At 47.7% G+C, this 27,016-nt stretch overlaps 1 protein-coding gene across 1 annotated transcript; it reads left to right on the forward strand.

Moving 5' to 3' along the window:
• On the forward strand, nt 1–26,199 carry DEAF1 (DEAF1, transcription factor). The gene is made up of 13 exons (XM_014940632.1): nt 1–826; nt 1,826–1,923; nt 2,292–2,421; nt 3,195–3,341; nt 4,160–4,299; nt 5,505–5,570; nt 6,724–6,850; nt 8,646–8,774; nt 9,500–9,628; nt 13,031–13,281; nt 21,101–21,166; nt 23,417–23,506; nt 25,528–26,199. The coding sequence occupies exons 1-13, from the start codon at nt 601–603 to the stop codon at nt 25,630–25,632; spliced, it is 1,704 nt and encodes a 567-aa protein (XP_014796118.1). The 5' UTR covers nt 1–600; the 3' UTR covers nt 25,633–26,199.
• The last annotated feature ends 817 nt before the right edge of the window (nt 26,200–27,016 follow it).

The following is a 27,016-nucleotide window of genomic DNA, read 5'->3' on the forward strand; positions in this document are numbered from 1 at the left end:
GCGATCGGAGCGCTCGGCCCGGTTCGGCCGCTTTCGGGCGTATTCGGGCTCTGCCCGTTCGGGCCGACGAAAGGGAATTCGGGAGCGATCGGAACAGACTCGGCACAGTTCGGCTCCTCCCGCGTCCGCCTCAGCCGCCTTCGGGCACTATCGGAAAAGGACTCGAGCGAGCTCGGGATTCTTCGACCCGCCGGGCCGGGCCGCTTCGGGGACTCGGCCCCGTTCGGGCGGGCTCGGGCTCCCCGCCCGATCTGTCAGGTACCGCTTCGGGCCGCGTTCCGGCGGGCTCGGCTCGGCCGCCTCCCGCCTTGGGATTGGCCAGCCGGCGGGGAACCATCGGACGCGGCCTGCAAAGGCTCGGGACACTTCGGGTACCATCGGAAACGGTTCGGAAACGCTCGATTCCGCCCGGGAAGCACCTTCGGAACCGCTCGGGCCAGCTCGGCACCGCTCGGCCGCCCGCCTAAAAGCGCTCGAGTGACCTCTGGGAACGCTGTGTCGCCCCCCCCCACCCGCGACCCTCCTCAGCGTAGGCCGACGGGGAAGCGGCCGGCGCCGGGGCCCGCTCGGGCGGGCTCGGTTCCCCTCTGCCCGCCTCGGATGGAGGACGCCGACTCGTCGGCGAAGCAACTGGGCTTAGCGGAGGCGGCGGCCGCAGTGGCGGCAGCGGCCGCGGAAGGACCCAAGCAGCAGCAGCAGCAGCCGCCGCCGCAATTGGTGGCCACGAAGGCGGAGCCGGAGGCCTCGGAGGAGGAGGCGGCGGCGGTGACAGTGATGGCGGCAGAGCCCTTGCCCAGCGCCGACGAGGCCGCCGCCGCCTTCGCAGGTCAGGGCGGGCGGAGCGCGCATGCGCAGCCCCCCCTCAGCCCCGCCGCCTCAGCGCCGCCCGCACCCCCTCAGGGCCCGTCCTGGCCTTTTCGCCCCAAAAAAACCACCCCGGCTTTCGGGGATGGGGCCGGCACCACCGGCCCTTGGCTCCCGGAGCCATCTCCCTCCGGGGGTGCTGCGGAGACGGGGCAGGTCCCCGCGGCGGGCTGAGGGGCTCCCCACACGCACAACATCCCGCTCCCCTCAGCGTTACACGGCACAGCCCGAAGGCAAACGAGCGAGAGCTGCCTGTGTGCATCCAAAAGTACTTTGGCCCTGTGTCCCCTTAACAAAGTGCCCTGAAACATGCCCAATTTTGAAGGCAAGCTCTCTCGATAGGGCGGCAGGAGGTTGGAAAGGGATGATCTTGAAGGCCCCTTCCAGCCTAAACCATTCTATCATTCCATTTGAGGATAAATTTCAGAGCCCTTTGTACCTCGATTGGCATCTTGATAGGAGTGTTTTTTCACTCTTAGCCCATGTGTGGCACTGACAAACCCCTGCTTTTTCGTGAGGCAGTCAAACAGGAAAGAAATCATAGAAATGTTTGGCTGGAAGTTTGGGCTGTTTCTAACTGGCCCAAGCAGGCAGGTAATGGCACCCTAGAAATGAATATTCAGCAGAGTCAGTTCTCTTTATCTTGGTGTTTGCCAGTCACCTCTCTTTTAATAAAAGCATCACAGTTTGGTGGGTTTTTTTAGTACAGATGCAATACCCCATTTTCCCCTTCGTTCATCACATGCTGATAACTATTGTTAAGGTCTCAAGGAGGTTAAAGCACGTTCAACCCAAAGCTTAATAAAAATCAGAATGATTGTGTTTGTAACAGAGGTGCCATGAGAAATGAAATTAATTTTGAACGGGAAGGGAAAAGGAAATGTAGTTCTATTTTTTGCTGTTTAGCTGTTGATCTCTGGATGCAGCAGAGCGTTACCTTCAGGTTTGTTTTACATTTCAGAAGTCACCACCGTGACAGTAGCCAACGTTGGTGCCTCTGCAGACAATGTTTTCACTACATCCGTGGCAAATGCAGCTTCAATTTCAGGACACGTGTTGGTAAGTCTCTCATTTGAGTCCCACGTACGTTCTTAGTGCAAATGAAGAGCCTGGTCTGTGTTCGAGCTGTAGTAAAGTCAATTATGTGTTTTCATTGTAATATGCAGGCTTTCAGCCACAAAACCATTAGCTATTTTTTTTCTTCATCACTTGGAGGGTTTTTTTTACCTTCGCACCCCCATATACTCATTCTGTCATGGAACTGATGACCTGGAACATGCAACCTTTGAATTTGGGTGTCTGAAACCTCAAAAACTAACCGAATAACTGCAATACTGACAGGTGGTTTAGGGTACTTTTGAGAAGATTTGGGAGAATATTAAAACACATTGGTATTTTAACTCGTAAACTCTTTATTTCTTCTGTAGTCTGGGAGAACGGCCCTGCAGATTGGGGACAGCTTGAATACTGAAAAAGCCACTCTCATAGTGGTTCACACAGATGGCAGCATCGTGGAAACCACGGGGCTGAAGGGGCCAGCAGCACCTCTCACACCAGGTATAAGGCAATCTCTTTTCAAAGTGTTGTTCTCCCACAGGTGTCACTTCTTCTCCATTTCAATTGTGTTGCTAGGATTAAAAACCATTATGGACCTAATAGTTTGCAGCTGCCTTAAAAGGATCATTTATCCCCTCTTCACATGGTATTTCTCGTGTTTCTTGGGAGTAGAAGAATATATAATTTGTGGGGTTTTTTCCCTGTCAGAAATATATTTCCTTTTCTTATTATTTGCCCTAACCCTTGCAAATAAGCTTCTTGAAAAATCTTGCCCTGCTGCTGGGCTGTCACACCCATCTCACCCCCAAAGGCAGATGGATCATTTTAACATTGTTAATAAAAAATAGGAGTCTCCTAATTGGAGTTCTGTTTGAGTCTCCTAAGTGGGTTCTTAGGAGTCTCCCAAGTGACCCCTTTTAAAGGATCCTTCAATATAGTTTTATTTCCTTTGAGGCCACTCGCTGATATTTAAATGTGGCAATAGCTGGGGTCTTTAGTGCTGAGGTTTTGTTCGTGGCTGCTTGGCAGTTTCCACCTCCAGGATGGCACGGCAAACCTTCTGCTGTCTAAAACACAATGCATTTTGCTTTGTTTTCAGACATTTTCAGAATGCTCAAGCTGAATTGTTTGTGGTGCACTGCGGTGTCAGCTGCTCCCGTTAACCGCTTGACGTTGCTGCCAGGCTGAGCCTGTGCAGGTGGAGCCAATGTGCTTTCTTGTTGCTGTCACCTTTCTTATATATGTAATTTTTTTTCATTTTTTTTTTTTCAAAGGACCGCAATCTCCTCCTACCCCTTTAACATCTGTCCAAGAGAAAACTGGAACCAAGTATAACTGGGACCCATCCGTGTATGAGAACGAGCTCCCGGTGCGGTGCCGGAATATCAGTGGGATTCTGTATAAAAACAGACTCGGCTCAGGTAACCACAGCCTCCTTGGGTGAGGAAGGGTGGCAGCTCCTCCTTCACTCGGTCTACTCTTCTTTTAATCAGCCCGCTTTTAAGGATAAGGAAAAAGAAAAGACAGTTTCTAGCCAGCCCAGTCCCTTTGGATATTATTATTCTCTTCCGTTTTGCTTTTTCTTCAGAGGCTTTTAAACTTTTCTTAAACCTGTGAAGGTACAGGCTGCTGTGCAGCGGGTCTCCCCGGTAATACTTGACTCCTCTAACATTCTTTTTGTCTCAGAAGTAGCCCCGTGTTTCTCCAAAGCTCTAAAGAATCCCTGCTGGGGTGGAAAATAGAGAGTTTGTCTCCTAATGGGATTCTTTCGCCGCCTTAGTCCTTCCTCTTCTCTTTTATCTCTGTGGGAAAGCTGCAGAAGTGGCAGCAGGAATTGTCCCCAAGCCTGACTGCGTGGCACAGCGCATGCGTCGTGGATAGAGAGTTTTCTTTACGACCAGAAGAATTAGAAATTTAAGTGCAACTTAAGGAAGGGCTTAAATTCATCGTGTTTATCTGAGAAAGACTTATCTTTCTTGTGAATGGGTAATTTTTTCTGGTCTTTGGATGGTGTGGCCCAAAGTTGGAGCTTTCTAAACTTGCACAGCCATTGGCCCAGCCAAGATAATAAATGGGGATGGTTATCCCAGAGCGGGGAGAAGGAGCAGATGGGTGTATTTGGCGATTGCTGTAGATTAACTGCTGTTTTCTCCAGCAATTTCAATATTTACTTCTCTAGGAAAGCAACAAAACGATTCTTAACCTTTACTAACAATTCCTTTCTTCCGTTTCCTTTCAGGAGGCCGTGGGAGGTGCATTAAGCAAGGGGACAACTGGTACAGCCCCACTGAATTTGAAGCGATGGCGGGGCGAGCCAGCAGCAAAGACTGGAAGAGGAGCATCCGCTACGCGGGGAGGCCCCTGCAGTGCCTTATTCACGTACGGTTACACTGGCTTCCTCCTTGCTGCTGGAGGGGACAGGGAGAGCCCGGCCAGAGTCTGCTGGGCAAACCGTGTGTGTGCCACTGAGGTGGGGCCGTGGGGCAACTCAGAAGCAAAGCTTTGATTTGGTTGAGAATCGGGGATGAGAGAGGAGTGCCCCTGTACTGGGCACTGGTGAGGCCTCACCTTGAGGGCTGTGTCCAGTTTTGGGCCCCCTACCATAAAAAAGACATTGAGGGGCTGGAGCGGGTCCAGAGAAGGGCAACAAAGCTGGTGAGGGGTCTGGAGCACAAGTCTTATGAGGAGAGGCTGAGGGAGCTGGGGGTGTTCAGCCTGGAGAAGAGGAGGCCGAGGGGAGACCTTCTTGCTCTCTCCAACTCCCTGAAAGGAGGGTGTAGAGAGGTGGGGGTCGGTCTCTTCTCCCAAGTCACAGGCGACAGGACAAGAGGAAATGGCCTCAAGTTGCGCCAGGGGAGGTTCAGGCTGGATATTAGGAAACATTTTTTCACTGAAAGGGTTCTCAGCCATTGGAATGGGCTGCCCAGGGAGGTGGTTGAGGCCCCATCCCTGGAGGTGTTCAAAAGACGGGTTGATGTAGTGCTGGGAGGTCTGGTTTAGTGATGATGCTCCTTGTTTGTTGTGTGGGTGTCTATTTTTGTCAGTCAGGTTGACGGTTGGACAAGATGATCTTTAAGGTCCCTTCCAACCTAGAAGATTCTGTGATTCTGTGATTTTTCCAGATGTGTTTTCAAATAACATGATTTGAGTCTTGAGCTGTATCGCAGGAACTGAGAAATAAGCTCTAACTCATGATACTGTAACTCAATAACCTGATCTGCTTAATTCAGTTTTCCTGACAAACATGCTCTTCATTTCCACCATTTATTGAGTATCACTTTGGGTCCTTTATTTCCTGCAGTGCCCAGGAGCCTCATGGAGAAATGGCATTGCCGTTAGGTTGGCAGTTGATTTCTGTTTGGGCAGAAACTTTTATAAAGTCTCAAATTCACATGTTTTTTGACTTGAAAATCATTCTTCCTTCGCTCTCAGCCCGTCGCTATGATGCGGGGGCTCTCTGTTGCTGCAGGGGGGGAGGGAATGGCTGCATCTCTCTGGGAACTGCCTCAATCTTTCAGCAGAACAGCCTCCTGCTCTCAGTGGTTTTGGTGACTCACGCCGAACTAGTAATCTTCTAATTTCAGGATGGGATTTTAAATCCTCACGCCGCCTCGTGTACTTGTGCTGCCTGCTGTGACGACATGACTCTGGTGAGTTGTAGGTTTTAGATCCATTCGTTTTAAAACAATTAGGCAGCCAAGCTGCCACAGCCGTTTGCGAGCGGGTTATGAGTGTCCTAGAAATGTTCAGGTTGCAGCGTCTACGCTGCATAAAGAGATGAGATCAGGAACTGCTGCTATTGCGTAGCAGCCTCAGTAAAACTGAGTGGGAGTTAATGATTCTTTTCATCTTGTTTTATTTTTTTTTTTCCCCTTTAACTGTATTTATATAAAATGCCTTTTGGAGATGTCAGAGCTATTTGTGATTTTTGACTCAAATTTCACATGTTTTTTTGAGCTGGATAAAAATGTTTTTCCCCTGAACTGCTGCTATTGCGTAGCAGCCTCAGTAAAACTGGGTGGGAGTTAATGATTCTTTTCATCTTGTTTTATTTTTTTTTTTCCCCTTTAACTGTATTTATATAAAATGCCTTTTGGAGATGTCAGAGCTATTTGTGATTTTTGACTCAAATTTCACATGTTTTTTTGAGCTGGATAAAAATGTTTTTCCAAGGTAGTAATGTAATACTCTGTGTTGGGTCCATATTTCCGTATTAAACTGCTTGGGTGGGTTGGTTGGTTTGGGGTTTGGTTTGTCGTTTGTTTGTTTGTTTCAAAGATGAGGGTAAAGTCCTGAAAGCAGAAGTCTTCAGCTTGACTTGAAATAGTGGTTTGCATTTCTCTTCTGCTATGAATTGGATGATTTGCTTGTTTCCTAGACCTGAAACTGCTTCCTGTCTTCCCCTCATCTTGTTTTCTTTTCTTCCACCACCTTGGCTGGCAGGCAGTTACTTGCCCGGTTCTGCTCCTTAAATAATAGTGGGAAGTGGCTGAATCTGTTCCTCTTCAGCTGGAGGGAGCTGAGTGTAACATTTTGGACTAGATGACCTTGTAAAGGTCCCTTCCAACCCAACACATTCTATGATCCTATGATTTTTTTCAGAGTTCTTTTGGTTTGGAGAAGTAGGAGGTTTTTGGTCAATCGTTGCAAAGCACACATCTTCCATGGGAATACGTGCTGCCTGACTTCAGCTGCATCTGGAAAGATGAGAGTAAACCCAAAGTCCCCAAAGAGGTGCCTCAGTTAATACCCTTTCCTTTTTTCTTTTTCTTTTCTTTTTTTTTTTTGGTCTGTTTTGCCTAGAGTGGCCCCGTACGACTCTTTGTACCGTATAAAAGGCGGAAAAAAGAAAATGAAATGCCTGCAGCTCCAGCGAAGAAGGATTGCCCCAAGAACATCACTCTGCTTCCTGCCACAGCTGCTACTACATGTAGGTTCTTTGGTAAAAATTGCTTCCCTTTTTTGATGAAGTATTGCCACACTGGATATTTTATATCAATCAGCGGCCTGTTGGATCTAGCCAACTGAGAAAAATGTGTGGGTTTTTGCCACTTCCTTTCCATTGGATGGTTTAATTGGCTCAGGATCGTTAGCTAGTTTCACTTCCTATTTTGTAGAAACCAGCAGAGTGTTGCCACATTGGGACTGCAGGGCAAGTTGGAAAAAGCACAGTTCTAGTCTTCCAGGAGACTGGGTTTTAAGCATCTTAATATCCTTTTGCAGTGAGCAGTAGGTTTTATGTTTTGTTGAGAGGTCTGGGTTATATTTCCCTGCTGTGCTCTCTCCCCCTGACAGCACAGGGGAGTTGTGGAGTCCTGGCCTTGGTCCGGAGTGGGAGTCAGGTATATTTTTTACATAGGACAATTGAGACATTTCCTCCTGATAAAATGAGGTCGGGGGGAAGGCTGGTCCTTTCCTGCTCTGCTGGAAATCCCCATTCCTGCTCTGAGTTTGGGTTTTGTCCTTCAGAAGCTGGTGAGGGCTGCAGAGTAAGATTTGTGCTTTTTCTTAAAATACATAGAAGAGTAGGCTGTAAGCAGCTGGAATAAAATCCACAGCCTGAAAGTTGTTAATGAAAAGAAGCCCAAGGTGATGCTTTCATCTGCAGATTTCCTCTCTAGCATTCAGGACACGCTTTGTTACTTACTGGTTTTGATTGTCAAACCATCTGTGTGAGAACAGAAATTAATTTACAAGCTCATCCAGCTCACACGTTCCCAGTCACACTCGTGTGTCGTCCCGCTCTCATCCTACGGGCAGGATCTGGGTGGTAACATTACAAAGTGAATTGAGGAAGCAACAGAAACCCAAAAAAGAACAGCCAAAACTAGGGTTAGATTTCCAGCGCCAGCAGGAGGAGAAATAAGCAAGGATTCTATAGAGTTTATTTGGGGCTTTTTTAATCCCCCAAATAGGTTTAATTTGTATTGGTTCATTAACGTGTGGTGCTGTGAGGCTGCACGTTTGCTTGTGCTTGTTTTGGTGGCAGCCACATGTTTCACCAGACACAAATCTGTAGTCTCAACGTCTTAAAATTGAATTATTGGTTGAGAAAAGATCCTTCTGGCGGAGCAGTGTGCCACAGACTCAGCCCATTCCCAATTAATGGTGCCAGATTAATTAATCCTGTTTAAAAAGGGTTTAAAACATGTTGGAGCCATGTGGATATATTCATCCAAAAGGATTTTGTGACTTGTTCCTTGGCCAAGCGTGTTCCATCCCTGTGTGCAGACAGGCAGCTGAAGTTGGCCAGCTCACCGGGCTGCCACAGAATTCCTCCTAATCCCCAGGTTTTCTGTGTGGATTTAAGCAGTAAAAACCACACTCTTCCTAAAGTTGTAATAAATTGGGATCAGCCAGAAACAGATGGGGTTTGTGCCCCCACTGAACCTTTCTGGTAGATGTTATCTTATTGCTCATACAATAGTTGAAAAGGTGGTGATTTGGGAGTCATTATGTTGTAAATTAACGTTTGTGCGGGAGGACAGCAGCGTTTTGGAAGCCAAACAAGGCTTTTATTCCCATTTCCAATCATATCTATCATTGGCCGTTTGTTTACTGATGTGTGAATTCTCTGGGTGATGCTGAACAGGGGTAGCAACAGCAGAAGAACCGAGCCCTCTGCGCTGAGGCCTTGGGGTGATGCTGAACAGGGGTAGCAGCAGCAGAAGAACCGAGCCCTCTGCGCTGAGTGTTAATTAGGAAAGTCTTTCTAATATTTCCAGTCACGGTGACTCCTTCTGGACAGATCACTACCTCCGGCGCTCTGACGTTTGACCGTGCCTCAACGGTGGAAGCCACAGCAATTATCTCAGAAAGTCCATCCCAGGGTGATGTTTTCACTGGAGCCACTGGTAAGAGTTTGTCCAGGTGTCTGCTAGACATCCAGGGGAAGGAGAACAAAAGGTTTGGCTGCCCGTTGCTTTAGGAAGAAGCATTTTAAATGCTGCACAAAGAGTTTATTTTTCAAGAGCTGACAGAGAGACTATACATAACCCATTGTCCTTCCTTTGAAATGATTTCAGCAGCTTGAAATCTTTCCAGTTGCACGAGTTAGAAGTTTTGTCCAGATGTTGCAGCTGCTGATGTACAGCTCTGCTGGTTTCTAGGGGTTTATGCTCACCTCTGTCGTTTTTTCCACTCCTCTTTTGTCCTAAAATACTACCAAAAAAAAAAAAAAGAAAACTAGCTGAGTGTTGAAACTAGGTGAAAAATGCCAGAATTAATCAAACAAAATATAAATGCATGATATATATTTCAGTTTGATTTGTTCATGGGGTTGTGAGCTCTGCTGAGGGAACTGTCCTGCTCTGAGAACCGTAGTTTGGAGACCCTGTGGTTATTGTGAATATAAAGGTGTCTGGGAGGGAAGACAGCAGTAAGAAAGCAGAGAAAAACTAAATCAGTGCAAGACTTGCTGCTAACTGTGTGAGACCATGCTGCTCTTCCTCGTTTGGAATTACCAGAGAGTGTAGGAGCTTGTATAAAATGTGGAAAAAAAAAAACAGGTGTAAGAAGCATAAGAAGTGCCCGGGAGCTGTGATACCCAGCCATTGATACTGGCCTTGTTCTCCCACAGTTCAGGACACCAGTGTCCAGCCTCCGTGCCGGGTCACTCACCCAGAGCCTCATTATCCCAGTTACCAGGACAACTGTCAGATCTCACCTTTTCCTGAAGCTGCGTTGCCAACCTCTCATCCCAAAATTGGTACGTTTTCTGTCTGTCACGAAATACGTTAGCATTGCTTCAATCTTCTCTCACAGCGAAGGGGAAGATTGAGGCAGAAAAATAACCATTTCTCTGTTTTGCTTACAAGTTTTGGAGTTATTAGCGTTTGGACAAACAGCGTTTCCAGTCTGTGGAAAGTTTTTCACTCCGTTATTGAGAATTTTGATGTGTTGGTTCCTACCAGAGGAGGCTGTTGTGGTCCTGCTTCCTAAATCACCACGCAGTTCCCTGGCTTTCCCGAGGCTTGTGCTTCAAGGCTTTTGTCAGCACTAGGGCCCTGTGGCTGAACACTTAGCGTTTGAGCTGAGACCATCCCCTTTAAAATTATGTCACAGCTTTCCTAAACGTTCTCACATCTCCGTAGGAAGCCACTGATGGGTGCTGTCAGTTCGGGGCAGGTTTGGGGAGCTGCTCTCCCATCCAATGTCACTTTTCCATCCCTTACCACAGATGTTTGTGCTGGAATGATGGATGCTGGTTAATCACCTCTTCAAGTGCAATTATGTTACATAAACTTAATGACCTTGCATTTGCCTGTGCTGATAGAAACTGGAAGTGTTGCAGAAACTGGAATTGCAAACTTGGAGTGCTGTTCTTGCTTTATGTGTTTTTATCGAGCCTGGACAGGAGATGCAGCAGGGAACGGCCTGCCTCTGACAGGCTTATGTTGAGGAGATTTTTAGGCCTTTTACTTCTCCAAATTCTATGATTCTGTGAAGTTTCTCTGAAACAGCGCGACCTCACTGACACGGAGAAGCTGTAAGAAGGGCAGGTTTTGAGCCCTGTTCCTGTTCCCTCAGACATCAAGGAAAAATCATGTAAACACGATGTATTCCTTTGTGCTGCCTGGAGTCTTTCTTTTTTAAAGCCTGTGTTCTCCCCTCGGTCTGACCTTTTATTTACTTACTCAGAGCAGCACGGCGCGTTCCTGCTCTGTCCGGAATGAAATCTTGTTGGTTTTCAGTCTTAGTCAGATCTGGTTTGTTACTAATTAAACATTGATTTCTTTTCACCGGTGAATACTTTCTCTGGACTGAGGTCCCTGTGCCAAAACGGGGAATGGGAAGTAATTCCCATGCGATAAGTTATCAAATGCCGCGCTGTGATAAATATTGGGCTGGAAATGTGGCAGTGGGAAAGGCTCTTCTGCAAACAGCTCCTGATAAAAGGTCGGTTTATCTCTTCCTGGTATCTAAGTGCAAATAGTTCTAGTCACATGCAAATGGATTGAAATTGCTGTTTTAATTAAGGGCTGTTGAGCACAAAGCCTGGGTGTTTGCCTGTGTGGTGAGCTTGCAATGCTCTCTGTGGACAGAGTACTCGCGTGTCCAACACACCTTGGGGTTTGAGGCTTGTTCTCTCTCTCTAAATCTGTGCTGGATTCTCTCAGCTTTTGCTGCTTGTGTGACAAACTTCCAGATAGGGCTTGAAAAGGGTTAAAGTGTTAATACACTGAAATTAATTGCTGTCTTGGAAGATAATTTAGCGTTCAGGGCAGTCTTGCGAAGCCTTGTTTGTCTTTACTAAGGGGAGGTTCCTGGTGAGTGGAACTGCTGGAATTGCAGTCTGGTGCAGGAAGGTCTGGTGGCCTTTGCTGTTCAGGACAGTATTTATAGAATAGTAGAATTATAGTTGATTTTTTTCCAGGACAGTATTTACAGTTGAGTTTTAAGTACCATTTGAAGTGTAGTCAAGAAGATTTTTTCCTGAATTGGACAGTTCCTCCTATTCTGTGTTTTTAAGCAGGTTGTGCAGTTTGCTGTTCCCTGTGAGAGAGGGAGAGCTGTGAAAAGTAGATGTTTTAGGGACACAATAACTGCTGGGTTTCTGAAACATTTGCAAAGGTAAGGCTAAGAGTTTTTCTAGGAGTTTAATTTTCTAACACAGGCTTCAGGAAAGGGGGGACAGCAGAGCCCTGACAATTGATGGAGCTGGAGGGAAACTCAAGGCAAGTGTGATGAGATTCCCAGGACAGTTCAGCTTTGTGCTGGTGGCTTCCTTCAAATGGCAATTACTGGTAAGATTATGAAAAAGTAAAGGCTGCAACATCTCAATAATTGGTTTGGGTTTTTTTCTTCTTTTAATGTCCCTTGGAGTACGTTCAGAGGTATTGCTGGGCTTCTGTGCTTTTGTATTTAGCTTCATACCTGTGGCATTCTAGTTTATACAAGAGTGAAGAGCTGTAGTTAGAATTTGGGAGGAAAGGGCCGTAGACGAGAAATGACTTTCTTGAGAACTGTCCAAGACAGTAAATGTAAAGCAAATGTCAGGAGATGTTTGTGTCTGAAGCTAAAACTTCCATCTGGACTGTGTGCATTCCCTCTCTCCTTTGGGGTTAGGCAAAAGAGGTTTCAGAGCTGCAATGAGCGTTGCTGGTCGGAATAACCAGGATATTTGAAACAGATGGATATACCTTTTATTAAAGGTATACATATATATAATATATATGTGTATATATATGTGTATATATATATAATAATATATGAAGGTATTAAAGGTAATAAAAGGAATACCTTTTATTAGAATTTGTGGCGTTTCAGTGTGGTACAGGTATTTTCATGCTCACAGTTTGTTTTCTGGGTAGGATGCAGGATGAAGGGGCCCAAGGAGTTTACAGTTCTTGAGGGTTTTTTTTTAAGGGCTTCTCAACCGCTGGGTTTGGAAAACGCATGTTTGTAATTCATGTAATTTTGAGGTGGTGGTAACTGGCTTGGTTTTATCCCAGTCTTTGGCCAGGGTTATGTTTAAGATGAGGATTCAGGAGGTGTAGGGGAGCGTGACGTGGGTCGGTGCCTACTTTTTGTAGTTGTGCAACGTGAGAATTGACATCTGCATAGTGTCAGAGTTAGGTTGATGGTTGGACTAGATTATCTTAAAAGTCCCTTCCAACCTAGACAAGTCTATGATTCTATGATTCTATACTGACATCAGGATATGTCAGAAAAATTGACGGTTTTGGTTGCTGAATGACTTATTAGAACCTTACTTAGCAATGGTTAAGGGAAGGATTAGGTGGAACATTGTGATGATGGTGCCACAGGGGTCGCTGGGGATGGTGCTTTCACTGCTTAGTTATGCAGCAGAGCCAGGAGGGGTTAGTGCCTTCCCAGAGCAGACAGCAGGATCAGGAGTACAGGTTCTTCTGTCCTCTGGGTTTGAGAGTGCCCCAAGGGCTTGTTCTGCACAGACCAATTCCGTGACCTTTGGGTCTCAGAAGACAGGTCTGTTTAGCAAAAACTTCACTGGATTGGAAATTTTTGCAGACCGTATTTTAAAAAAAAAACAACCAACCAACCATCCCAACAAAACCACTCCCCCACCATGTTATGGAAGTGAAGCACCCTAATTCTCTCTGTTTTCTTTTTCTTCCTTTCTATTCAGTGTTAACACCACTCCCTGCCCTGGCGGTGCCCCCCACGACCCCCACCAAAGCCATATCCCCTTCGGTGGTGAACGGGCTGGAAGTGACGGAGCAGCGGAGCTGGCTCTACCTGGAAGAGACGGTCAATTCGCTGCTCAACACTGCCCAGCAGCTGAAGACTCTCATTGAACAGGCCAAACAGGCCAGCTCCTCCTTCCGCGAGGCCGCTGTCACACAAGCAAAGATTCAAGCTGATGTGGAGAGGAAAGAGGTAATTATTCCGGAGGGGGTGAGATGGCTCAGCCAAGGGCATCTTTTTGGCTGAGTGATGGAGAGAGTAGAACTTCACTGGTTTTCACTGAATTTTTAGAGTTGGAAGGGACCATAGAGATCATCTAGTCCAACTCCCCTGCTGAAGCAGGACCACCCAGAGCTTGTCAGAGCATGTTACTCAGGAGCATCCAGGTGGGGCTTGAAAATCTCCAAAGAAGGGGACTCCACACCCTCCCTGGGCAGCCTGTTCCAGGGCTCTGCCACCCTCACCGTGAAAAAGTTTCTCCTCATATTTGAGTGGAACCTCTTCTGTTCCAACTTGTGCCCGTTGCCCCTCATCCTCTCACTGGGAACCACTGAAAAGAGTCTGGCTCCCTCCTCCTTCAGCCCTCCCTTGAGATACTTGTAGGCATTAATAAGGTCTCCCCTCAGCCTTCTCTTCTCCAGACTCAAGAGTCCCAGCTCTTTCAGCCTTTCCTCATAAGGGAGATGCTCCAATCCTTGAATCATCTTTGTTGCCCTACGCTGGACTCTTTCTAGTAGTTCCCTGTCCCTCTTGAACTGGGGAGCCCAGAACTGGACACAGGATTCCAGTTGTGGCCTCACCAGAGCAGAGCAGAGGGGGAGAATGACTTCCCTTGACCTGCTGGCCAGACTCTGCCCTACGCCGCCCAGGATTCCATTGGCCTCTTGGCCACAAGAGCACACTGTTTGCTCATTGTCATTTTGTTGTCCACCAGGACCCCCAGATCCTTTTCTTCAGAGCTTGTCTCCAGCAGGTCCATGCCTAACCTGTATTGATGCCTAACATTCTTCTTTCCCAGGTGCAGGATCCTGCACTTTTCCTTGTTGAACCTCATGAGGTTCTTCCTTGGCCAGTTCTCCAGCCTGTCCAGATCTCGCTGGTTGTCACTGGTTGTCACTGGCCATAACAGTGGTCACCCTTAGAAATCATTTCTCAATATCTTGAGAGCAATGTTGCTAAAATAAATCTTTCGGAGTTTTTTGTATGATGGGGAGAGGAGTAGAGCAGTGTGGGATTCCAGGAGGTGTGGGTGGCAGCCAGTAACACACACTGTTTGGTGTTAGGAGTCCTCAGCTCTCCCATCTGCCATCCTTAAATTTATGAGACGTGGACACTGCATCCTCGTACGGGAAAGCTGGTGAGTGTTGAGCCGTGCCGTGGCTGCTTTCTTCATGGCAAGCAAGTGGGGCTGTCAGAGAGGCTTTTGGTGGCCCCAAGAGGCTGAGGGAAAGAAGAAGAGAGTCTAATTCTCGATTCTTTTCTCCTGTATGTGCAGTGGCAAAGATACAATTAGAAAAAGTGTCAATAGTGTTATGTACATACTTTAGGCGACCACATTCTCCAAAATGTGTAACATCCGTTTGCCAGATTTGCAGTGGTGAGGTGCCACGTGGGTTAACTCCCAATTGTGGCTGCAGGGCTATAGACTGGCATTCAGGGCATGTCAAGATAATATTACGTGCTTGGACAGTGTTTACCTGAAATTGCTTTTGTAGTGCCTTCCTGTTTTGGTGAAAGAAGTTATGTGAGAGCTGTGCCTGTTGAAATAATTGTGGTGTGTGGAGGGCGACTGTGGCTTTACAGCACGGTTGCCCTTGGCTAGGGGTCCTGGCAGAGAGGTGTGTGACCGTATATGTGTGACATAATAGGGTAATTTACGGTAGGAAACATAGTGCCATAATTTTTTAAGTTGTCTAAATAACTCTGGGTTGTTGACTTCCTTTAGGAAAGCACCTTCATGCGCTGAACAATTCCTGTAACATATAAAGAATCAGTTACGATATTGAGATTTACATCAGAAAAAAGCTGAAAAGCACGCGCAACAGCTGCAAGCTCAACAACTTGGGGCGATCCAGTGACACATTTAATATCTTGTTTCCAGAGATTGTCAGTGGATTGCCAAAGGACCACTGCTCTGTGCATTTTCCCAGAACCATCTGTGAATGATGTGACTGCATTAGAGAGAGGGGTATGGGAAAGTAAGGTTAGACATTGCAGTCCAGTAGGTGTCAGCTGTCTTTTAGAGTCCAAGTCAGGATCACCCTTTAACAATTGAAAGAGAGGGTGCAGATTTTGATGTAGTGATACCCAGAAAAGGTCTGAGCCAGTTGATAGTTCCCAACAATTTTTGCAGATCCTTCAGAGTCTTTATTTGTAATACCAGTTGCAGTGCTTGTGGCTGGATGGTGTGAGTTGTAATCTTCCATCCTAGGTATTTCCAGGGTGATGCACGTTGGACCTTTTCCTTGGCTATCTGCAAGCCTGCTCCTAGGCCAGCAAGGCAGACTTGGCAGATGACTGACTGCAGGTCTTTGTCCTTTTCGGCAGCTATAAGTCTGTCGTCCATGTAATGATAAATTATAACATGAGGGTTTGCATTTTGGACAGGTCGTAAAGCATTTGCTACAGTTAATTGGCAGATAGTCGGACTATTTAGCATACCTTGTGGCAACACAGTCCAATGATATCGTCGTGTAGGCTGTTCCTGATTGACAGCTGGTACAGAGAATGCAAACGGGGGTGCATCCTTTGGGTGGAGAGGAATAGCAAAAAAAACAGTCTTTGAGATCAATGATGGCTATTGGCCAATTTTGAGGCACTATAGAAGGTGAAGGAAGACCAGGCTGTAGCGAACCCATGGGCTCAATGACGGCATTTATCGCTGGAAGATCATGTAACAATGGCCATTTGCCACTTTTCTTAGTATTACAAACACAGGAGTGTTCCACGGGCTGGTGGTGGGTACAATGCGGCCAGTGGCCAGTTGTTCTTTTACGAAGTCATGCAAATGCAGCAGTTTATCCTTTTTCAGGGGCCATTGATCTATCCAAACAAGGGAAAACCATAAAGAATTACAAGCACAGCATAAATTAGAAGCAGCTACAGTCAGGTTTCTTCCTTAAGATGGCATGTCTAATCTAAATTTTGCAGGAGGATTGGATCCCTAATTGCGGATCCAAACACATGGTGATACCTTGATAGAGAGTCCCCAAAAGCAGCAGGGGCTGAAGTGGGAAGTGCTGAGTGTTCTGGTGTCAGGCTGTGTCAAATAAATGCCTGTTGTCGTGGGCAATTATAGAAAGTATGGAAAAATCCACTTGCCTTCCACTCTTATGTCTGACACAAGGTGTTTCCCCCTCCCACTGTACAATTACAGGCGTATAACCCCCATGTCAGGGGCTGGGGGTGTCCTGGGCTGCTCTGGAGAAACTCTGGGTCAGGTTCCAAACGCTGGAGCCAAAGGTTTCACCCACAGGGTCTTTCTTACACATCGTTTTGTCATTTGGAAGCCCTTCCATGTGCTCTGTCACTTTGGCCTTTGTAATTTCTGTGCGTTTGTGCTTTGCTGGGCAAATCTCAGGACCGAGGGGATCTCTTCCAAATTGTGTTTCCATCTTTACCACAAGTTATTTGGATGCCCCGAGGTAACTCAGTGGCCTCTCTGGGCCTCAGAGCCTGTTCTTTAACACAGGATGAGGCTCCCTTCACGAGGATCTTGCAGAGCTGCTCACAAAGCAGCAGGATCTCGGGGTAAAAGGCTGTGTAAAAAGTGTTAACCTTATAAGGCCTAGAAATAGCCCCAGAGGAGCAGGATGGAGCACTTGGGATGGTGCTGTCTGTCCCTGCCCTTTGGGGAGGTCTGAAGCCCCCCCAGGTTTAAGCAGAGTAGAGAAGAAGTGGCACCAACAGTGAACATGCAGGAAAACTTACTCTAGTGCTGGTTTGTTCCTGTCTTCCTAGAGAGCAATGAATTAAGCATTAAGGATTTTTAATCACAGCTTATATGGTGTGTTGTATATTGCAAATCATTTACTATATTGTGTTTCACATTATTTAATGAGCTTTGGAGTTCATTAGAGATGAGAAACAAGCCTGTCTGCTCCCATAGAGCAGCAGTTTGGGTCCCTTGGCTTTAAATGCCAGAAGCTGTGTTGTGGGAAGTGCTGGTGGGACTCGCAGAGCTCTGAACTCTGAAAGTCAGGCTTTTGCTCCCAGTTTTCTTTGAGCTGGGGAGGCATTTGTGCTGCCTCTCCACTTCTCTTCTTCTCTGGGAAGTCAAAGAGCTTCCATCACTGTTTCATTCTGGTCACGCTTGCTAATGATATTACCCAGGACTGTTCAAAGGAGCCTTAGGAATACATTATGCCCTTCATTTATATCATTTTGAAGGTGGAAATGCCACCATCAGAGAGGAGCTGTGGCAGGAAGGGGATCTGCTAAATGTACCAAGGGAAAACCATAAAGAATTACAAGCACAGCATAAATTAGAAGCAGCTACAGTCAGGTTTCTTCCTTAAGATGGCATGTCTAATCTAAATTTTGCAGGAGGATTGGATCCCTAATTGCGGATCCAAACACATGGTGATACCTTGATAGAGAGTCCCCAAAAGCAGCAGGGGCTGAAGTGGGAAGTGCTGAGTGTTCTGGTGTCAGGCTGTGTCAAATAAATGCCTGTTGTCGTGGGCAATTATAGAAAGTATGGAAAAATCCACTTGCCTTCCACTCTTATGTCTGACACAAGGTGTTTCCCCCTCCCACTGTACAATTACAGGCGTATAACCCCCATGTCAGGGGCTGGGGGTGTCCTGGGCTGCTCTGGAGAAACTCTGGGTCAGGTTCCAAACGCTGGAGCCAAAGGTTTCACCCACAGGGTCTTTCTTACACATCGTTTTGTCATTTGGAAGCCCTTCCATGTGCTCTGTCACTTTGGCCTTTGTAATTTCTGTGCGTTTGTGCTTTGCTGGGCAAATCTCAGGACCGAGGGGATCTCTTCCAAATTGTGTTTCCATCTTTACCACAAGTTATTTGGATGCCCCGAGGTAACTCAGTGGCTTCTCTGGGCCTCAGAGCCTGTTCTTTAACACAGGATGAGGCTCCCTTCACGAGGATCTTGCAGAGCTGCTCACAAAGCAGCAGGATCTCGGGGTAAAAGGCTGTGTAAAAAGTGTTAACCTTATAAGGCCTAGAAATAAGGGCAATTTGTAAACCCAACGTTTACAATTCCCACATGTAGGAAAATACCTCTTTTGCAATAATTTCTTTGGAAACAAAATTGTTCTAGAGTCTCAGACACCAAATCCAAGTTACATTTCTGTTATTGAGAAGTCTTGGGGAGTCACATTCTGAAAGAGAAACCATCAACTCTGCTCAGGGTTTATATTAACTTCTAAAAAAACGCCTCATGCTTATTGCAAAAGATGAAAATATCAAAATATTTGTAAGCTTTTTCTGAATTGCAGCATTTTGCGTGGCTCTGTCAGAACTTCATGCAGCTGGTAAGAGCAAGTTCTCCCCTGTTGTTAGTAATTAGCTGGTGAGCGATCTGATCCTTTGCTTTCTGTCTGACTGTGGGGGTCACTGCATTTTTGTTTTAGGGAAAAGCATTTAGTGTGAAAGTAGGGGGGGGCAATAAAAGCTCAGTCTCTTACCAGAGCTGTTTGACACCTTGCAGGGCTGGCCCGAAGCAGCGCATTAAAGCTGATGATTTACACAAAGGGCCGGGCGCTTTGGCAGGGTAATTTTTCTGAGTGTGCATTAAGCCATTTTTTCTGTTAGATAAACTTTAGGAGGGGGAGAATACGTGAACTCCCCAAACTCCCTGCCAGAAGGCATTGCGGGAAGATAATAAAGATATTCAGGAAATGTGTCAAACAGTTTTTCTGTATAAATGTAGAAGAATCTGTGTCAAAATATGGGAAGTGTTTTAATTGAAATAACCTTTCTTTGTGTAACGCAGCGGTGCCTTCGGAGCCCAGCCCGTTTGAAAACAAGGGGGAAGATTAAATCAGCCAACAGCTGGAGCAGCTGAGTTCTTTTTTAGAAAGATTAAAACAATTCAGGGCTAGAGTGTATGAAATCAACCCAAAAAAGGGTTGGGCATTTTAGAAATGTAGCTCCAGTAAGCAAATAATGGTTTGTGTACCCCAGAGCAGCAGTGAAAAAAGCTGAGAATGGGAGGTTGTTGGTTTTCTGGAGCTGGTTTTGTGAGATCTGGGTGTGTCTGGTTCGATCCTTTCCCCCCGTATCACCCCTTTTCCTTCTCTGTAGTTTCTGAATGGCTTGAACTCTTCATGCCATGGGCTGAGCAGAACCAGAGGACTCGCTGTGGGGAGGGAGATATCCCAGTAGCTGGGATTGTGTGTGCAGAGGTTTCTGAGCTGGGTTGAAATGCCAGCTCCCCGCATGCTTTGGGGTCTGTATTTCCACTTTCTCCACTAAAAAGAAGTTTAGAAACATTTCTCAGTTTCCCAGGTCTGTACCCTTAACAGGGGTCATTTGTCTTTTACTTACCAGTGGAAAACCTGTTTTACCCTTTCCTGAAGAACCCAGTTTCCCTGCCTGAGGGCTGGTGGCAGAGGCTGGGACACGAAGCATTGAGTCCCTGCTTCTCCATGGCTGGTGCTCACCAACCTTAATGATCCTCTGAAGAATGAAGGTCATTTTCTCCCTGAGCCCTGGCAGAACCTCTTAACCCAGGGGCCACATCTCAAACTTGCCGCTCTGTTCCCTGTCTTCACAAGAATGCTTTGGGTTGGACACGATTTTGGTTTTCCAAATAGTCACTTTGGAATTTCCATAGATGGGATGAACATTCCACCTGTGTGGTACCGGATGTGTTGGGGATGCTGTGTCCCGTCTTGCTAATTAGCCTGGTCTTGCTTATTTGTCAAATAATGGCAGAACCCAGTCACACCCCTTGCACTGACCAGCAAGAGGTTTCCCTACCGCCGCCTCCATCTCCCTGGAGTGTTTTAAATTGAATTTGTGTCATGGCAATGTAAAGGTTTTCAAGGTTGTGATTTCACAGGAGAATAAATACTGGGATGTCAGGTCATGGAGACACTTGTAAATTAAGCCTTTAATCTCCTTATACGTGGGGTCACAGTCACTCCTGGATAAACCTGCTCTGGCTGAAGGTGAGGGCTCAGGTTTTTGCTTACTTTTGAACTGTTCTAAATAAATTTAAATCGGGGTTAGCACATGATCAAATGGGGATGGAGTTTGAATTCCTTTGGGTTAGGACTCCTGTCTCTGAGCGTGGCCAGGTGACGGGGCAGAGCAGTGCCTGGCTGGACTTGGACTGCTTTGGAGTAAATCTGCAATGCACCTGAAGCGTGATTTAAAAGTCACCCCCAGAGGAGCACTTCATTTGAAAGCCCTTTTGTGCTTTTATTAAAGGGAGGAATAATAATGGTGAAGGTTGATGCTGTTCCTAAAGTCTTGAGCATGTTAGTTTTATCTGTTCCCTTCCCCTGACCCATTCTCTTGGGCCGTGCTGTCCCTTCCGAGGCTTTTGCCTGTTGGTGGATTAGGGTCACTCCACTTGACCCTGAATTTGGCCCGAGATGATGGCACTTGCTCCTATTGCCTTGGCATTTTCTTTGTGTTTCCTTTGCTGCCTCTGTAGGTTCTCCTGAGTGTGGGGTGCAGTTCCCTTGTGGCAGTTATGGGGTGGGGAGAGCAGGGATGAGTAAATGCTGGGCTTCACTGGCAGTTTGTCACCTCGGGCTGTTTTCTCCCAGGCTTCTGTCTGGGGCTTGAGTAAATGCTGGGCTTCACTGGCAGTTTGTCACCTCGGGCTGTTTTCTCCCAGGCTTCTGTCTCGGCACAAGGGCACAGTGTCCCTCTCTCAGAAGGGAGGAGTGAGGGTCCCCTCTGTCCTCTTGCCACTGCAGCTTTGGGCTTGCCAGGAGCAAGCTCAGTGTCGGGACCCTCCATAGAGAGCACCCTGCTCAGCCCCTCACCTCATACTCTGCTGTGAAATGACAACTCGGTGTGTCTTCCCTTGCAGCAATATCAGAACCAGTTATTTCAGCAGACAGAAGATGTGGATGGGAAGACAGAAATCATCATCAAGGTAAGCGGGGGGTGTCTGGTATTTTATTGAGAATCTTTTGTTCTTTGTCTTGTTCCATTTAAAGATGCAGAGTTTTTTTATCATTGCTACAGAAGTCACGTGTTCTGTATCTTTCCTTAGTGGGACTAAGGTTTGAGCAGAGCATGTCCCCTTTCCCAAGCCTTCTAGGTTTTCACAATCCATTATCGTTATCTGGCCGGGTTAATGAGTCTCTCTCACCTCTGAGCAGAGGCGCTGGCAGCTCCCTCAGTCGCTGGCATCTGATGGGAAGGAAACTCTTCCTTTTTGTCCTCTGAGCTGGTTTCAAAACTGCATGATTCCCTCTGGTGTGAGCTGAGATAGTTCAGGCCCTGTGATCACAGACAGCTCCGTCAGTTGCTGGCGTCTGATGGGAGGGAAACTCTTCCTTTTTGTCCTCTGAGCTGGTTTCAAAACTGCATGATTCCCTCTGGTGTGAGCTGAGATAGTTCAGGCCCTGTGATCACAGAATCACAGAATCTTCTAGGTTGGAAGGGACCTTAAAGATCATCTTGTCCAACCGTCAACCTGACTGACAAAAATAGACACCCACACAACAAACAAGGAGCATCATCACTAAACCAGACCTCCCAGCACTACATCAACCCGTCTTTTGAACACCTCCAGGGATGGGGCCTCAACCACCTCCCTGGGCAGCCCATTCCAATGCCTGATAACCCCTCAATGTCTTTTTTATGGTAGGGGGCCCAAAACTGGACACAGTACTCAAGGTGAGGCCTCACCAGTGCCCAGTACAGGGGAACAATCACCTCTCGGGCCCTACTCACCACGCTGTTCCTGATACAGGCCAGGATGCTGGTGGCTTTCTTGGCCACCTGGGCACTTTCTTGGCCACCTGGGCCAAGAAATTTAAGCCCTGAGAGCTGTGTGTGTTACTCATTCTTTCTGAGATCTCGGGGTACAGCTGCCTGCACTGGGTGTGTTTTCCAGCATTTCTGAACAGCCTCAATCGAGTGTCCCTTTGGGTCGGGCTTTGCAAGTCCCAAATTGCAGCTTCCAGTCCCTTTTTGGTGGCCCGATTTCCCGGCTGCACATCAGGGACACAAATATAGTTCAGTCACACAACTGTTAATTGTAGGTACGTGGGAAAGGTGTGAGCAGACGGTGTGATGGACTTGGTGTTAATCAGGGGGCTGGTTGTTAGGGGGGTTGTGCTTAAAGCGGGAAGGAGCCGGTGGAAGGAAAGACGCGACACTTTCACGCCGCCTGTCACAGCCTCACACTGCTGCTCTGACGTGTTAATGATTTGTCAGTAATTTAATGAGTTGGAAGCGGAATGCTCTGTGAAGTGCTTATTTTTGTGGCAGTTCAATGATATTTCCACTGAATATACAGGTTATGTTAATTGATGTCACTGGTACAAGATTAAAGCAAGAGACACAAAAACAGCCTTTAAAAACCAGGTGTGATTTCTCATCCATGTATCGTATCTCACCTTATTTCCAGGTTTAAGTCCTTGCTCCTGTTATAGCCTTAATTTTAATCCTGTCTTCTGTTTCCCTCTTGGGACACTGGTTATGTAGTTGTGGTGCTGACTGGCAGCCTGTAGCAGCAGATCTCTTTTTCCTCACCAAAAACCAGGGAAAAATTAAACTGCAGGGGCCTGTCCTTATGCCCACTCTTGTCCTTCCTCATACCCTCTCTCAGAGACACACAGGATTATAAACCAAACAAAACCACTGACCAAATCTGCCATTAAAACTTTAGATTTGAGATGAACTCAGCTGTACGGATGGCCCGTGCCTGGGCTCTGTGCTGCTGTGGGGCACACGCCTGCCCACTGACCAAATCTGCCATTAAAACTTTAGATTTGAGATGAACTCAGCTGTACGGATGGCCCGTGCCTGGGCTCTGTGCTGCTGTGGGGCACACACCTGTCCTGGGCAAGGCTGACTCCTGCAGAAACCCCCAAGGACCCAGCTGGGGTTGATAAGATAAATGTTAAGTTACTGGGGACAGATGTCCATGACCACTCAGTATCTCACCTGTGGTTTTGAAGGGCTTCCTGCTCTCCAGAAGGGAAAACAGCAATCCTTGTGCACATGACGAGGAGAGTGGGTCTCTGAAGGCCTCTTTGGTTTGTGTTTGTGGATTGAGAATATATCAGGAAACTGGGGCTTTACCACATTGTGTTACAGCACCCATATTACACTTTGGTGATCTCCCTTGTTGTTATCTCTGATGAGGTCTCTTTCCTGTCCATTTTCACAGCAATCCTGCGTCAACTGCGGTCGGGAGGCGATGAACGAGTGCACAGGGTGCCACAAAGTCAACTACTGCTCCACTTTCTGCCAACGGAAGGTAAGAGCTTGTTGGGGAGTTGGAAGTTCAGTTGTCTGGAGAGGGCTGTGTGACCCTGCTCCGTCACCAAGGACACAGTTCTGTTGTTCTTTACGTTATTCGTGATGATACAGTGGGATGAACGGTAAGAGTCTGAACATGGAAGATGGAAATTTTGGGTGGCAACAACCCCCTGCAGCGCTACAGGCTTGGGGAAGAATGGCTGGAGAGCTGCCTGGCAGAAAAGGACCTGGGGGTGTTGGTTGACTGTCGGCTGAACATGAGCCAGCAGTGTGCCCAGGTGGCCAAGAAGGCCAACAGCATCCTGGCCTGTGTCAGGAACAGCGTGGGGAGTAGGACACGAGAGGTGATCGTCCCCCTGTGCTGGGCACTGGTGAGGCCTCACCTCGAGGGCTGTGTCCAGTTTTGGGCCCCTCATCACAAAAAAGACATTGAGGTGCTGGAGCGGGTCCAGAGAAGCGCAAAGGAGCTGGTGAGGGGTCTGGAGCACAAGTCTTGTGAGGAGAGGCTGAGGGAGCTGGGGGTGTTCAGCCTGGAGAAGAGGAGGCTGAGGGGAGACCTTATCGCGCTCTATAACTCCCTGAAAGGAGGGTGTAGAGAAGTGGGGGTCGGTCTCTTCTCCCAAGTCACAGGAGATAGGACAAGGGGAAACGGCCTCAAGTTGTGCCAGGGGAGGTTTAGATTGGATATTAGGAAAAATCCCGTCATGGAAAGGGTTACCCAGCATTGGAATAGGCTGCCCAGGGAAGTGGTTGAGGCACCATCCCTGGAGGCGTTCAAAAGATGGGTTGACATGGTCCTCAAGAATATGGTTTAGTGATCTTTTTTATTGCTTATTTCTTATTTATTTTTTTGTCGGAGTTAGGTTGGTGGTTGGACTAGATGGTCTTTAAGGTCCCTTCCAACGATGATTCTATGATTCTATGGAACAGGTATGAGGAGGTGTGGTGGAGGGAACTGCTCTGCTTTGTGTTCAGCACAGGCTCCTTACAGAGACCCCTGACCCTGCCTTAGAGGAAACGGTGATGTAGTTTGGCCAGGGCTGCAGTTTCATGGAGTGTTGAGGTCTCAATCAGCTGAGGCCACGTGTATTGAGCGGCTGAAGAATTTTGACCGTTTCCTTTTGCCTGTAACGGATCGTATTGGTGGCCAAGAAGAGTAAAGCAGAAAGAGTAAAAATCCAGAGAAGGACCAAATGCTACTGGCAGGAAACTTAGAGCCTCCCTGCCGCCTCCTCAGGGACCGTAACACCACCCTGTTGTCTTCTCGGAACAAAGTGCTCTGGGAAGTGCCACCAAGTAGCCACCTTTTGTCTCTCCTAGACAGCCTGTCCCTTCTGAGTGGACATCTGCCCACGCCTGTGGCTGGTGCTCTGCACTGTGATGGGGCAGGAGCCTGAAGTGCCCTCAGTAACTGATTCTGTGAGATCCCCCTTGGATTTGTGAGCTGTGATGTGCGACCCCGGGGCTGAGCACGTCAGAGGAGAATTCTGTTAGTGCAGATGAGGAGTTAAAGGCAGTAAATCCTGGAGGAATTGTGTTCCTCTCCTTTGCCGTTGCTGAACTGAGACCCCTTTTATGGTCTTGCTCCACTCCTGGCCATCAGGAGAGGGTTTAAGTGAAGGTTCTGACTCTTGTTTTAGTAAAATTTCCACAATGTGACCAACATCGATGTCCTAGTTTGGTTTTGGGTTGAAAAGCCAGCATTCTGCTTACTTCGCATCCCCCTCTAGCCTTGACCCAGGAGTTTTAGTAAAATTTCCACAATGTGACCGACATTGATGTCCTGGTTTGGTTTTGGGTTGAAAAGCCAGCATTCTGCTTACTTCGCATCCCCCTCTAGCCTTGACCCAGGATGTGGTTCCTTTCCTGTCCATCGTTAGCCTCATTTGGCCGAGCAGTAGCTGCCTGCTCAGCCCATCGGTGCTGGAGAAAGCGCTCCTCAGAGGGGGCTTCTTTTGCTTTTGCGTTTTCCAAGGGCCCTTTTCCTTCACGGCCTCTCCATCTCCTCTCCCCTGGCAGGACTGGAAGGACCACCAGCACATCTGCGGCCAGTCGGCCACGGTGACGGTACAGGCGGATGAGGTGCATGTCGCAGGCAGCGTCATGGAGAAGGTCTCTGTCTGAGCACATCTACCTTTGACCACTGGTGAGCATCGTGGTGTGACCGGCTGGATCGGGCACCCTCTGCAAACCACACTCCTCTCTCCAGCAAACGCCTTTGTGAAAGACTTTTTGATACTGTGACAGCGTTTGCCAACTCCTCATCTTCTTCCAAAACTTCCAGTGATGCAGAGACTCTGAAAACCTCATCTGGAAAACACAAACCCACCAAACCGCAACCGAGCAGCCAGGAGCCACCTTCGCTGAAGGGAGCTGTGACTGTGCCAGGCTGGAACCTCCGCCGTGTGGGTAACAGCCATCTCCTCATCTCTCTGGAGATGGAGCTAACGCAGGTGCTGCAATGAGATTTGCCAGTGTTTCCCTCTGCCTCCCTGCCTCTCCTTTGAAAACAGAAACAAACCTTCATTTGGTTTACTTAATTGCCTTGAAAGAGTCAATACAAGTTCTTAGTTTGCCATTAGGAGGACTTCTTTTTCCCATGTTCCCTCTCTGCTGGGCAAATTTGGAACACACTGGAGCTTCTCCACTTGAATAGAAGTCAAAAACAACAAGTTGTTAAATAAAACGGGGTGAGATGATGAGCATGGCTGGCGGTACTGTGGAATTCACAGCAGCACTTGGACATAGGGATCAATGCAGCGAGCAGCTGCCGGGGGCTGGTGTGGCTGTGGGGAGGTGGTTGTGGCTGTGGGGAGCTGGTTGTGGCTGTGGGGAGCTGGTGTGGCTGTGGGGGAGGTGGTTGTGGTTGTGGGGAGCTGGTTGTGGCTGTGGGGAGCTGGTGCAGCTCCAGCACGGCTGCAGTTTCACACATGAAAGGGAAAGTTTCACGTTTGTCCAGCAGGGAAATACGGGCTCACATCTGGCCCAAATCAGCCCTGATCACACCCAAAGTGAGAGCACGGTCACAGGGTGCTCTCCTGGCATTGCCTTTGAGGAGTGTTGTGTGGTTGTGGGAAGCTGGTGCAGCTCCAGCACGGCTGCAGTTTCACACATGAAAGGGAAAGTTTCACGTTTGTCCAGCAGGGAAATACGGGCTCACATCTGGCCCAAATCAGCCCTGATCACACCCAAAGTGAGAGCACGGTCACAGGGTGCTCTCCTGGCATTGCCTTTGAGGAGTAGCTCATTAAAGAAGCGCTGAGCATTAGGAAGGTATTTGCTTCGTTCGCTGCAACAAAAGCATTTAATTATTAATGTACTTTAGTAATTTAGGGGCCTTTATTCATGTTTGAAGATTAATGGCCCGGGCTGGAGGAGTCTCAGCAGACACACACACCTCTGCTTTGTTGGGTTTTTAGCCTTGGGCATAAACTGTGAGGTGTTACCTGTCCATTACTGGCTGGGATGGAGCGTTGGTGGGCGAGGGGGGTGGCAGCAGCATCAGCCT

This window comes from Calidris pugnax, unplaced genomic scaffold (genome assembly GCF_001431845.1).
Source record: "Calidris pugnax isolate Ruff unplaced genomic scaffold, ASM143184v1 scaffold98, whole genome shotgun sequence".
Lineage (NCBI taxonomy): Eukaryota > Metazoa > Chordata > Aves > Charadriiformes > Scolopacidae > Calidris > Calidris pugnax.